General features: G+C 46.9%; 1 protein-coding gene and 1 pseudogene across 3 annotated transcripts in view; both read right to left on the reverse strand.

Annotated features, from left to right (window-relative positions):
* Positions 1-250: 250 nt before the first annotated feature.
* The window catches only part of Gucd1 (guanylyl cyclase domain containing 1), a 19737-nt gene continuing 7644 nt past the window's right edge, over positions 251-12343 (reverse strand). For all 3 annotated transcript variants that reach the window (XM_033762358.1, XM_033762359.1, XM_033762360.1), the window contains exons 4-6: positions 4206-4297; positions 2056-2297; positions 251-1448 (exon numbers count right to left, since the gene is read on the reverse strand). In XM_033762358.1, coding sequence (XP_033618249.1) covers positions 1357-1448; positions 2056-2297; positions 4206-4297 — 426 coding nt within the window. In that variant the 3' untranslated portion in view covers positions 251-1356. The remainder of the gene's footprint in view (positions 1449-2055; positions 2298-4205; positions 4298-12343) is intronic.
* LOC104848122 lies at positions 4306-5711 on the reverse strand (annotated as a pseudogene).

Consider the following 12343-nt stretch of genomic DNA (forward strand, 5'->3'; position numbering starts at 1 on the left):
GGATTCAGACCACTGGCCAAGCCCCTTCTCTTCAAAAGAGAACTTCGGCTGGCTTACCTGCTGTGTGAAAAGAGGTGTTAGTAGTTCCAAAGTACCTGCAATCTCACTATTATTCCAAAAGTGAAAACTTAAAACCTCAGTAAAATAAGCTGGGTACAATGGTGAACACCTATAATCTTAACACTTGGGAGGCTGAGGCGGGAGGATCACTAATTTGAGTTGTTTGGGGGCAATTTATCAAGACCCTGTTTCAAAATTTAAAAAAAGGGCTGGGGACGCTGCTCAGTGTGAAGGCCCTGGGCTCAATCTCCAGTACCACAAATACAAATACTGTTGCTCTACCACTACTGCCCCTCTGCCAGAAAACAAGAAGGCGAAGAAACCAGCTCCAGTCGGTGCTCCTTGGATGTGCTGTACGATCCTGGACAGGCACTGCTCATGTCCATCAGGGACAAGAGACCCAGTGTTCTGTGTGAAAGGTCTTGGTGTGAAAACCAGGGGTGGGGGTGGTGACCGCAGGCTGCCCGTGCTCACGGCTTTGGGGCTCCCCACTCCAGAGGCCTCCACTGTCAGGATTTAGGTGGGTCAGCAGGCCTTGTGAGTGAGGGGCCAGGGGGCTGCAGAGCTGTTTATTCCTGAAGCAGCTCCCTGATGCTGGCCACTGGGCCCAGCCACTACCGAGGGCCCCACCCTATAGAAACGGAGTACCCAGAAGGCTGCGGGGACCCCGGCATCCCCAGGGGCCAGGGCGCTGCCGAACAGCGTGGCTATGAGGCGCATCTACGCTGCACAACAGGGGCCGGAGGCCTTGTAACCAGTCACTGAAACGTGCCCCCACTGGGAGGGAAGAGGAAGGAGGCGGTGGTGATGGCATCCACCATGGGGACAGGGAGCTCTGCAGCACTTCCAGGAGGCCGGGGCTTAGCGTGGTCCCAGGGGGTTAGGTTCCTCCGTACCCTCTAAACCACATATGCTGCCCTGACAAGTCCTGAGGTCTGTGAGGGTGACCGACTTAGGCCTCTCCCCTCGCTGTGGGTCTCTCTCTAGGAAGCAACAAGGGCACCCCTAGGCCTGCACTTCCTCTGGGCCTGACTGGAGTCAGGTTTGATGTCCTGAGCGAGGCTTCCATCTAACGGCCTGAAGATGCCTCCAGCAGCCAACAGGTGCTTGGGGTAAGCAGCAGGACAACACAGCCCTGCCGGACAAAACAGGTGTGCCAGTTTCCCAGAATTCCGGGGCACTTTGTCAGACAGCCTAAGGCTCCAAGTCCCAGCAGCCCCAGGCCTGGGTGTCCTGAGTGGGCCTGGCAGGGGTAGAGCGTGCGGTGGGAGGACCTGGGCACAACAGGTCCTGATGTCAGCTATCCAGATAGACAAAGAGGATGTCCTCATCCGTGCCATAGCTGGTTCTGGCTTCCTCAAAGTTACCGATACTGGTGCTGCACATTCCTGCTGGGGACAAGGAGAGAAAAGTGGGGTCAGTGATTGAAGACAGAGTGCTTCCCCCACCCAGTACCCGCAGGAGCCGGATGAGGTCTGGGTCCCACCTGCCTGCCCACTTCTCCCGGCCAAGCCCTCTACCCCCGAGGAGCCCTCCTCGTCATTTTCTCTGACCCCTCCCCAGGTCAGCAGAGGAAGTGAGGCCTAGAGAGAGGAAGGAGGATGCTCTGGGCCACGTGGGCAGGTCAGGGGAGTGGCCCTTCCCTCGCCCTGAGGGCAGCGGGCAGTCTGGAGCAGAGGCCAGGTCTGGCCAGACTCTGATGACGGCACCGTCTGTCCTGGGAGCGGACGGCAGCCTGTGCGGCACGAGTCACGGAGGTGGGGACCTGGGCAGTGCGGTGTGTGTACGTCTGAGGTGGAGGGGGTTAGCACTGCTGCAAGCGTGTGGCTGGTTTACCTGCCTGAGAGGGCGGTCCAGAGGACCAGAGCATGCGCAGGAGGAGCAGGCGTTTTGGGGAAAGGCAGAGAGAGAGATCGCGGCCACAACAGTTTGACAGGGAAGCAGCCGAGGACGGTGCATGTCATCACCCCGTCCCACCCCGCCCCCAGCACTCACGGTCCGCGTAGGCTGGGTTGTTGTAGAAGATGCAGCCAGTGGCCCTGTTGTAGCCCCGCAGCACAATGAAGTGGCCCTGGTAGTCAGGGGTCCGACAGAAGCAGCGATGTCCGTTGGGGGCGAAGCAGCAGTACTTGACGGGGCTGGAGCACAGGTCGCAGTGCAGCACCCCTGAGTTCACCAGCACAATGGCGACATGGCCCTGAGCCAGGTGCACCTGGATGTCCTGGATGCTCACCGTGCTGTGGGTGGGAAGGGGGTCAGCTAGTGGACAGGTCTGTCTGCAACCCCGCTTCTCTGTGACAAAAAACGTAGTGACCTGGATTGTCTTCCCTCTGCCCTGAGACCCCTGCATACACCTAGAAAAGTCCTTGCTTGTCACTTTAGCCCAGGCTCAGGACAGATACAGGGGTGGGTGGCAGAGAGGTGATGTCGGAGAGAGCACGGGGACCAGCTGGTCTTGGCAGGAAGGGCAGGTAGGGGGTCAGATCAAGACGGGTCCACTAGAGTAGCAACTGCAATTCCACCCCTAGCCCGGATGGCAAGTTTTGGGCCATGCTCCATTTCTTCTTTACCCCAAATCCCCTGTGGTTTTCCCTGGGACCTTCTAGCCCAATTCACTTCCCCAAGTCACAGTCAAGCTTGGCTCAGGCAGATCCCAAACTGAATGATTTTCTAAAAGGGCTATTTTTCTTTTTCTCCTAAGGTTCCCTGTAGCAGGAGGCATCCTCAGGCCACGCTGGTCGGCAGCACTTACAGAGCCACAGGTTCCGCTGAGGCATCCTGGAGGCAAACTCACGGGAACCATTCTGTTCTGTGTACCTCAGCAGGCAGCAAACCCAAGTAAAAACTTCAAAGGAACCAAAGGGGCTTAAAGGCCCAGGCCAGGAGTGCCCATCTGTTGAGCGGGCTCACCACGGGGCCACCTTCATTAATGGTCTCCGCAGGCCGGCAGCGTCAGCACGCTGGGCCTCAGCTGAGTCACGTGGCATTTTGGTTTGCTGCCTTGGCCAAGGAAACCTGTTATTTTTCACTTTTGAAGAGCTGGTAGTGTTCCCAATGAGGTATATAAAGGGAGCATTTCAGGTATGGAAAAAAGCAGGAGCCAGGCGTGGTGGTTCACGCCTGTAATCCCGGCACTCTGGAGGCTGAGGCAGGAGGATCGCTGTAAGCTCAAGACCAGCCTGGGCTACACAGTGAGTTCCAGGTCAGTCTTACTACACAGTGAGACCCTGTCTCAAAAAAACAAAACAAAAAAAAAAAGCAGGAGCGGCCTGGAAGGGCCAACTCCAGTTTCACAGAATAGTGAGTATGGACATTGGGGACGTGGGTTACACACAACCACATCTTCTCCAATCAATGTGACCACACCCAGGAGGGCCCCTAAATAAACGTTTGCTGCCTTTCCTTCTAACATATACTGATGTGGTCAAAGGATGAGTAGAGATCTGTGTCCCCACTTTCCAAATCATCTATCACGTGGTAACATCGTATTAATCATGAACACATCAATCTATGAAGTACGGGAAACTCTGAGAAGAACGGTTCCAGACAGCCGGGCTGGAGACCAGAGGCATCAGACTTGAGCAAGGCTTCCCCAGCAAGCCTGGAGAAAGACTGCCACTCACATCCAGGCAAGCCGCCTCCAAGGTCTGCTTGCACGCAGCCTCTAGCACATGTTCAGGAGGGAGAAGGCCCGTGTAAGGTCAAAGCACATGGCACTAGGCTTCCCTAAATAGCTGCCCGCTGGGTCCTTCCTGGTCCCTGTCCCTGTCAATCGCCCTGTCGGCACATTCCTTAGGCTATCACTTGTTCATTAGAGCATCTGTGTTCGGTCCCAGGTCATAAGCCTGTAACAGTCCAAGGGTGGGCCACAGTCTGTCTTGCTCACCTGTCCCTCCAGCATCGGCTCAAGATCCAACTCAGGCTGGGGTCTAGGTTCTGTAGCCCCACCGACCCCCATTTTACAGAAGGAAAAACCAAGGCTCGGGAGGACAGTTCAGCGCACCCAGCTCCCAGGGTAGGAAACTCCTGTGCTACCTGACTCCAGAGCTGCAGCCTTTTCCAAATGCCATTCTGAGCAGCGCTTCAATCTCAAGTCTCCCCATGTTAGTGGCTGTGTAAGGAAGAGCGGAGCGGGGAGAGCTCACCATTTCTCCACTAGCACCTTGCAGGCCTTGGCTTGTGCAAACAGCTGGTTCACCCGGGTCTCCTCTGTGTCAAAGTGCTTCCTATAGAAGGACTGAAGACAGAAAGACAGGCCGGAGTGAGCACTACTTGGCCACCCTCATGCCACTGGGATGTAGCAGAGTATGCTGCGGAGAGACGCGGGTGGACAGAGGCGCCCTGCTGGGGCGCAGGCGGGCATAGGACCGTGTCTAGTCACAAACCTGTGTCTGTCCCATGCTAGAGGGCACAGGGGCACACAGAGGACTCAGGAGAGGAGTGGCCAGGCTCAGGCCATCCTCTGGCAAATATGAGCCTGAAGCAAATAAAGGCTTGTGAAGGGAGGATCCAGCCAGAAAGGGTCCATTGATCATAGTATTTTTTTTTTTTTGGAAACTAAAAAAAGACTTTATTGAGGGCAAGAGGATGCAAACAATATGAAAAGCAAAAGCTCATCTAGCATTTAACTAGCTTTCCCGTCTCTACTTGTCCAGTGAGAGCTGGATGTCATCTGTACATTTCCGAAGGGTCCTGGTCTGCTCATGAAATCTTTACCCAAGGGGAAACAGAGGGGCAGCTTCCGTAAGTGGAGAGCTCTCATCAGGGCGGGGTCAACGTTCAAGTCTGCCCACTTCTTTCCCTTCTGCTTTACGTGTACTGCAACATAATCCCTACACGCAACGGTGAGGCCCACAGTCAGTGAACAGAAGCTCTGGAGGCCCGCTTTGCCATCTCAGCCCTGGTCCAGCTCCTTCATGATCTTGTCCCCAGCCAGAGGATCTTTTCGATTTTCCAGAAACCCAGGGAACCCCTCTTCCACAAGCACTCGCGGGTCCGCCTTTGTTAAGCAGCCTTTTGCCCCCGGCAACTGTGTGGTTTCCATGGCGCGTTGCATTTGGGATGGCATTTGGGCGAAGTCTGTGGAAACCTGGGCGTGCAGGCAGCAGGGAGTGGGGAACACGGAATGGGGCTACTGAACCGACTTTATTTGGTACAGGGACCTTAAGTGGGCAGAGAGCCCCCATGGGGGACGCCGAAGAGAACCTACTTCTCAGGCCCATTTCTCTGCCTCATCCAGGCCAGATTTATTAGCTTTCTTCCCCTGGCCCGGAGGGTTCACAGGACAGGCTAATTTGGCCCCAGCTACCATGTGACGGTCTTCTATCCAGTAAGGTCAGCAGTGACTCTGCCGGTGCCAGGTTCTGAAGCCTAGGCCAAAATCTGCTTCGAGGCAGGTACAACTGGCCCTAGCTCTGCATGGGGGTAGAACACACTGGTATTCTGGTAAGGTCATCTAGGTTGGCATTATTTTTGAAGAGGAAAAAAAAAAAAGGAAAGACAATATTGGTTTTTATTTCAGAACACCAATTGCCAAGCTTAGAGCTGGCTGTCCTGATGAGAAGGAAGCGAACAGGCAAATGTGCCCAGCGCAGCTGCATGTCCCTGTAATCCCAGCTACTCAGGAGGCTGAGGCAGGAGGATCAAAAGTTCAAGGTCACCCTGGAACTAGCAAGACTTTGTCTCAAAGTAAAAGGGTCAGCAATACAGTTCAGTGGCAAAGCACTTGCCTAGCACAAACAAAGCCCTAGGCTCAATCCCCAGTACAACAAAACAAAAACAACAACTAAAAAAAACAAAAACAAAAACAGACAAATGATGCCCACATAAGATCAGAGTTATATGCTCTGAGGCCCTCAGCCTGCCTTGTGCCAGGAGATGGTAGGAAGAATGCAGAAGCCAGATGCTCCTCTGCATATCTTCCAAGTATGTAGGAAGGCAGGCAGGAGCCAGGACTCGAAGCTTAAATGTTCCAAGCACAGTAGACACCAAGGTCCCCTTTCTGACCGGCTTGCAAATCCTGCCAATAGCCCATTTGCCACTGCCTCATTCTCTGCACTCGTGGGTCCACTTGAATGCCTTGGCCTTAATCACCCTCTCTTCTAACTACCACAACTGGACCACCTAGTGTGGGAGCCCGCTGGCATTTGACATTGGAAAAGTAACTTCTTCTACCATTGAGGCATACCTAGTGTGGGAGCGCTGGCATTTGACATTGGAAAAGTAACTTCTTCTACCATTGAGGCATTGACACAATCTATGACTCTATTTGGCTTTTCTGAGATGAGGGTCTCAGCTATGCAGATGAGATTGACCTGGAGCTCTCTGTATAATCCAGGCTGAGCTCACTGTGTAATCCAGGCTGGGCATATGGGATTATCCAGGCTGGGTTTATGGGATTACGGGTGTTGACCTGGAGCTCACTGTAATCCAGACTAGTCTTATGGGATTACGGGCGTGCACCACCACGCCCGGCTCAAGGACTTTGTTAAGTTTGACCTTTGATCTCCTCCCTAATATTGCTTGATGTTTCCTGTTGGCTTGCCTTTAAAAGGAGCTGTTTCTGTGTAATAAATCGGACCTCTTGTCTCCACACTATTGAGTGTGCTGTCCTTTCTCAATCCTCACTCCCCAACTCAGGTACATTCGTGTTGTGATGGCCGAACCGCCACAAGTGGCGCCCAACGTGGGGCCTGGGTATCGAGGGATCCAGTGAAGGACACCGCAGAGAAGAAGGAGGCCTCAACGAAAAGGTAAGGAGCGGTGAATTTTCTTGTAAATATTAAAAATGGGAGCCAGCATTAGTTACATGTTTTTTGTACATATTTTTAAAAATTTATTGAGTGTAGAGGAACCTGAATCTTATGATGAAAGTGAAACTATTGTTCCCACGGCTCCTCCGGAGCCCCTAGGCCCTGAGGAAGAAGCTGCTAAATATTATGAAAATGTATGGCAGCCTTCAGTGGCAGCAGCCCATACTAAAAATTCGCAAAAATTTCAGTTAGAAGACAGGATGGAAAAAATAGAAAAAATGATGGAAAATCTGTCTCAACAAATGGAAGCTCAATGGACTAGTCATAAACCTCCTAAAAACATGCCTAGCCCAGTGGCAAATCTTAATCCTTCCCCTTGTGACAATCGGTTAGAAAAGGAACCTTCTTTGATTGCTTTGGCTTCAGGACCTTGTGAAGGCTGGAAGCCTGAGAGAGTAAACTCCCAACTCCTTAAGTCTCCAGTTCAACAGGGTTTACAACAAGCCCTTAAAGAGGGTGAGGATGTATCTGCATTTTCTCTGGCCTACCCAGTTTTTGAGACTCAGGATGCTCAGGGAAACCTTGTTCGTCAACATGCTCCAATTCCTTTTCAGCAATTAAAAGAATTAAAAATGGCTTGTGCCCAATATGGGCCGACTGCCCCTTTTACTTTAGCGGTGCTAGATTCTCTTGCAACTGAGGCCTTGCCACCTTCTGATTGGAAACAGATTGCTAAGGCTTGCCTAGCTGGAGGAGATTATTTGTTATGGAAATCTGAATATTCAGAACAATGCCAGAAAGTAGCAGATCTTAATAGACAGCAAGGAGAACTTAATGTAACTTATGAGATGCTAGCAGGAGAGGGATCTTATGCTGAGGTTACTCAGCAATTAGGTTTTCCCCCAGGTGTGTATGCTCAGATTAATACTGCTGCTAAGAATGCTTGGAAAAAACTTCCTTCATCTGGACGAGCCTCAGAAGATATTTCTAAAATCAGACAAGGGCCAGATGAACCTTTTCAAAATTTTTTAGATCGTTTGTTAGAAACGGCCAGCAGAGTCATAGGAGAATCTGAAGCTGGTATAGTTTTAGTAAAACAATTGGCCTATGAGAATGCTAATTCTGCCTGCCAAGCCGCCCTTCGTCCTTTTAGAAAGAAGGCTGATTTATCAGATTATGTTCGCTTGTGTGCGGATATAGGTCCTTCTTACACTCAAGGCCTTGCCATGGCTGCAGCTTTACAAGGAAAAACTATAAAAGAGGTTTTATATCAACAACATAGAAGGGGCCCTCCAAAAAAGGGAAATAATGGAAATTGCTTTGGCTGTGGTCAGGCAGGACATTTAATACGAGACTGCCCACAACGTAAAAAAAATGGATCTTTTTCAAAGCCTCCTAAAGAACCTGGTTTATGTCCTAAATGTAAAAGAGGAAAACATTGGGCCAATGAATGCAGATCTAAAAAAGATATTATGGGTAATCCTATCCAGTCGGGAAACGGATGGAGGGGCCAGCCTCAGGCCCCGTATCAAATTTTTGGGGCATTTCAGAATCCGAAACCTCAGATCAGCCCTCAAAATCAGTCAAAAAATCCGTTCAGGACTTATCCCGAGCCACCTCAGGCAGCGCAGGATTGGACCTCAGTTCCTCCTCCTATGTAGTATTAACCCCTGAAATGGGAATGCAAGCCCTACCCACTGGAGTTTTTGGGCCACTACCTAAAGATACTTTGGGTCTCTTGTTGGGTAGGAATTCCTCTGCTATGAAAGGGCTTATGATTTCCCCAGGAATTATTGATGAGGACTATACTGGAGAAATTAAAATTATGGTTTGTTCACCTTCTCAAATCTCTGTTATTCAGCCTGGACAGCGTATAGCTCAATTGATTCTTTTACCCAGAATAGTTACCTCAGGAAAATATAAAAAAGCCATTAGAGGGAATAAAGGTTTTGGGTCCTCAGATGTTTATTGGGTGCAGTCTATTGGAGCCAATAGGCCAGAGATAAAATTGTTAATTCAAGGAAAATCTTTTATTGGGTTATTAGATACTGGTGCTGATGTCTCTGTTATAACTGCTGACCAGTGGCCTTCCACATGGCCTTTGCAGGAGACTGTCTCTCAATTACAAGGCATTGGTCAAAGTAAAAATCCTAAACAAAGTACTGATATGTTAAATTGGAGTGATTCTGAAGGACATTGTGGGACTTTTCAGCCTTATGTTGTTCCTGGCCTCCCGGTTAATTTATGGGGAAGAGATGTCATGCAACAGATGGGAGTCTATTTATATAGCCCCAATCAAAAAGTTTCTAATCAAATGTTTGATCAAGGATTCTTGCCTAATGTTGGTTTAGGAAAGGAAGGTCAAGGAATTCAATTTCCTGTGACTCCGATAGCCCATTCTCCTAGACAAGGCCTGGGATATTTTCCCTAGGGGTCATTGACATGCCTGCACCCCATGCAGATCCAATAGTCTGGAAAGATGAAAAACCTGTTTGGGTTGATCAATGGCCCTTAAATAATGAAAAGTTAATAGTCATCCGACAGTTAGTGCAGGAACAATTAGATAAAGGCCACATTGAACCGTCTGTCTCTCCTTGGAATTCCCCAATTTTTGTTGTAAAGAAAAAATCTGGTAAATGGAGATTATTACAAGATTTAAGAAAGATTAATAAAACTATGGAAATCATGGGAACATTACAACCTGGTCTCCCCCTTGCTTCCGCAATACCTAGAAATACTTTTAAAATAATTATTGATCTAAAAGATTGTTTTCATACTATACGTCTAGCTCCTACAGATTGTAAACGATTTGCTTTTAGTGTTCCTTCTATTAATTTCCAGGAGCCTATGCAAAGGTACCAATGGAGAGTTTTGCCTCAAGGTATGGCAAATAGCCCTACCTTGTGTCAAAAGTTTGTAGCACAGGCACTTTCCTGTGTTAGACAAAGTTATCCTTCTGTTTATATGATACATTACATGGATGATATTCTTTTAGCAAATGAAGATGAACCATTATTGCTTACTGTATTTGTTTATTTACAAAAGGTTTTAAATGATTATGGATTAGTTATTGCTCCTGAAAAAATTCAACGGGAATCTCCTTTCTCATATTTGGGATATCAACTTTATCCTCGAAAAATATTTACCCAAAAGTTACAGATTCGAAAAGATAATTTGAAAACTTTTAATGATTTTCAAAAATTGTTAGGAGATATTAATTGGATAAGGCCTTATTTAAAATTAACTACTAGAGAATTAAAACCGTTATTTGACATCTTGAAAGGGGATCCTGATCCTTCTTCCCCCAGGACCCTTACATATGAAGGACGATTGGCTCTTCAAAAGGTGGAAATAGCCATTTCTAATCAACAGATATTTTATTTTGACTATCAAAAACCCTTAGAAGCTTTTATTTTTCTAACCAAACATTCCCCTACAGCCGTTTTGTGGCAGGACGGACCTTTATTGTGGTTACATTTATCTGTTTCGCCTGCTAAAAATTTACAACCTTATTATGAAGCTGTTGCCCAACTTGTTCAATCAATCCGATGTAATGCTCGGAAATATTTTGGTTTGGAACCTTTCAGTATTGTAATTCCCTTTACAGGAAAACAACTAGATTGGCTGTTTCAGAATTGTGATTCTTGGGCTATTGCATTTGCACATTTTTCAGGTCAAATTAAATTTCATTATCCACCTAATAAATTGTTACAATTTGCAAATCTTCAATCTTTTATTTTTCCAAAAATTATTTCATTTAGGCCTATACCTGATGCCATTGTTATTTTCACTGATGGGTCTTCTAATGGAAAAGCAGTTTATGTTATTGATGGTCATGAAAAGGTTTTTTCCACACCTGCTGCTTCAGCACAAGTAGTTGAATTGCGTGCCATTCTTTTTGTTTTTCAGGAATTTGCTCATGTTTCTTTTAATCTATATACTGATAGTCAATATCTGGCTAAAGCCCTTCCTTTTTTAGAAACTGTAGCCTGTATTGATACCAGTAGTTTAGAAGTTCAACAACTTTTCATTCAAGTACAAAATTGTATTCATGCTCGTTCTCTTCCTTGTTTTATTGGACATATTCGAGCTCATGCTGTTTTACCTGGTCCATTGTCTTTGGGGAATCATCTTGCTGATGTCTCCACAAAATTTATTGCATTTTCAAAAATTGATTTAGCTCGTCAATCTCATCAACTCCATCACCAGAATAGTCGTACTCTTAGATATCAATTTCAGATTCCTCGAGAAGCTGCCCGACAAATTGTCAAACAATGTTCCACTTGTCCTCAATTTTCTTCTGTTCCACATTATGGTGTTAATCCTAGAGGTTTGCTTCCTAATCAATTATGGCAGATGGATGTCACCCATATCATGGAATTTGGAAAATTGAAATATATTCATGTTGTTATTGATACATTTTCTGGTTTTATTTTGGCCTCCGCTCAAACTGGGGAAGCTACAAAGCATGTTATTACACATTGTCTTTTTTGTTTTTCTGTTCTTGGAGTGCCTTCAAAGATTAAAACAGATAATGGTTCTGGCTATACTAGTAAAGCCTTTTCTAATTTTTGTCAACAGATGTATATTAAACATGTTACTGGTATCCCTTATAATCCCCAAGGACAAGGAATAGTTGAACGTGCTCATGGCACACTGAAACTACAGCTTCAAAAAATAAAAAAGGGGGAGTTATATCCCTCCTCACCTAGAAATTATTTAAATCATGCTACTTACATTCTAAATTTTTTACAAATGGATAAGAATGACCATTCAGCAGCAGAAAGATTTTGGCATCCACAAGGTTCTCCATATGCTTTGGTAAAATGGAGAGATCCTTTAACTAGCCAATGGTATGGACCTGACCCTGTTTTAATATGGGGCCGAGGGCATGTTTGTGTTTTCTCGCAGGAACATGATGGAGCTCGATGGCTACCAGAAAGACTGATTCGTCATGTGGATACTCCTGCTGATGTCAGTTCCTGCAAGATGTGATGCCAATCCTCAAGGACATTGGACTTATATGCCAGATCCTCTCCTCACACATCCTGTCTCATCTGATTCACATGAAGTGCCAGTACTTGTGAATAATACAAATATACTTGGTCATTTATAAAGTACTGTTTCTATGTTATAAAGAAAATGAGACTGCTACATTGAGAAGTTTTTCTGGGACAAAAAGGACATTCCTCAATCTTTAACCAACACTACATCAAAGAGTTCATCTGCTGGTCTTAGCCTTTCTTCTGGACTTTGGTGGACAGTTTCACATTTTCTTCAAACCAACATTTGGAAACCTGCTACTGCATTGGGAGAAATATGTTTATGGTCAGAGGTCAAAGTTACTAGCCTTAGTTTCAATATTGTTGGCATAGGTGCCTCTAATATAATGTCTTGTGTTAACGCTCCTTATATGTTATTAGTAAAAAGTGTAGAGATTGTAAATGAAACTGATAATGAATATGACAACAGCTCTTTTAATTGTAAATTTACCAATTGTATATTCTCAGAGATGATGACTCCCTTTCATT

This window comes from Fukomys damarensis, unplaced genomic scaffold (genome assembly GCF_012274545.1).
Source record: "Fukomys damarensis isolate Sample0158 unplaced genomic scaffold, DMR_v1.0_HiC HiC_scaffold_12, whole genome shotgun sequence".
Taxonomy (NCBI): domain Eukaryota; kingdom Metazoa; phylum Chordata; class Mammalia; order Rodentia; family Bathyergidae; genus Fukomys; species Fukomys damarensis.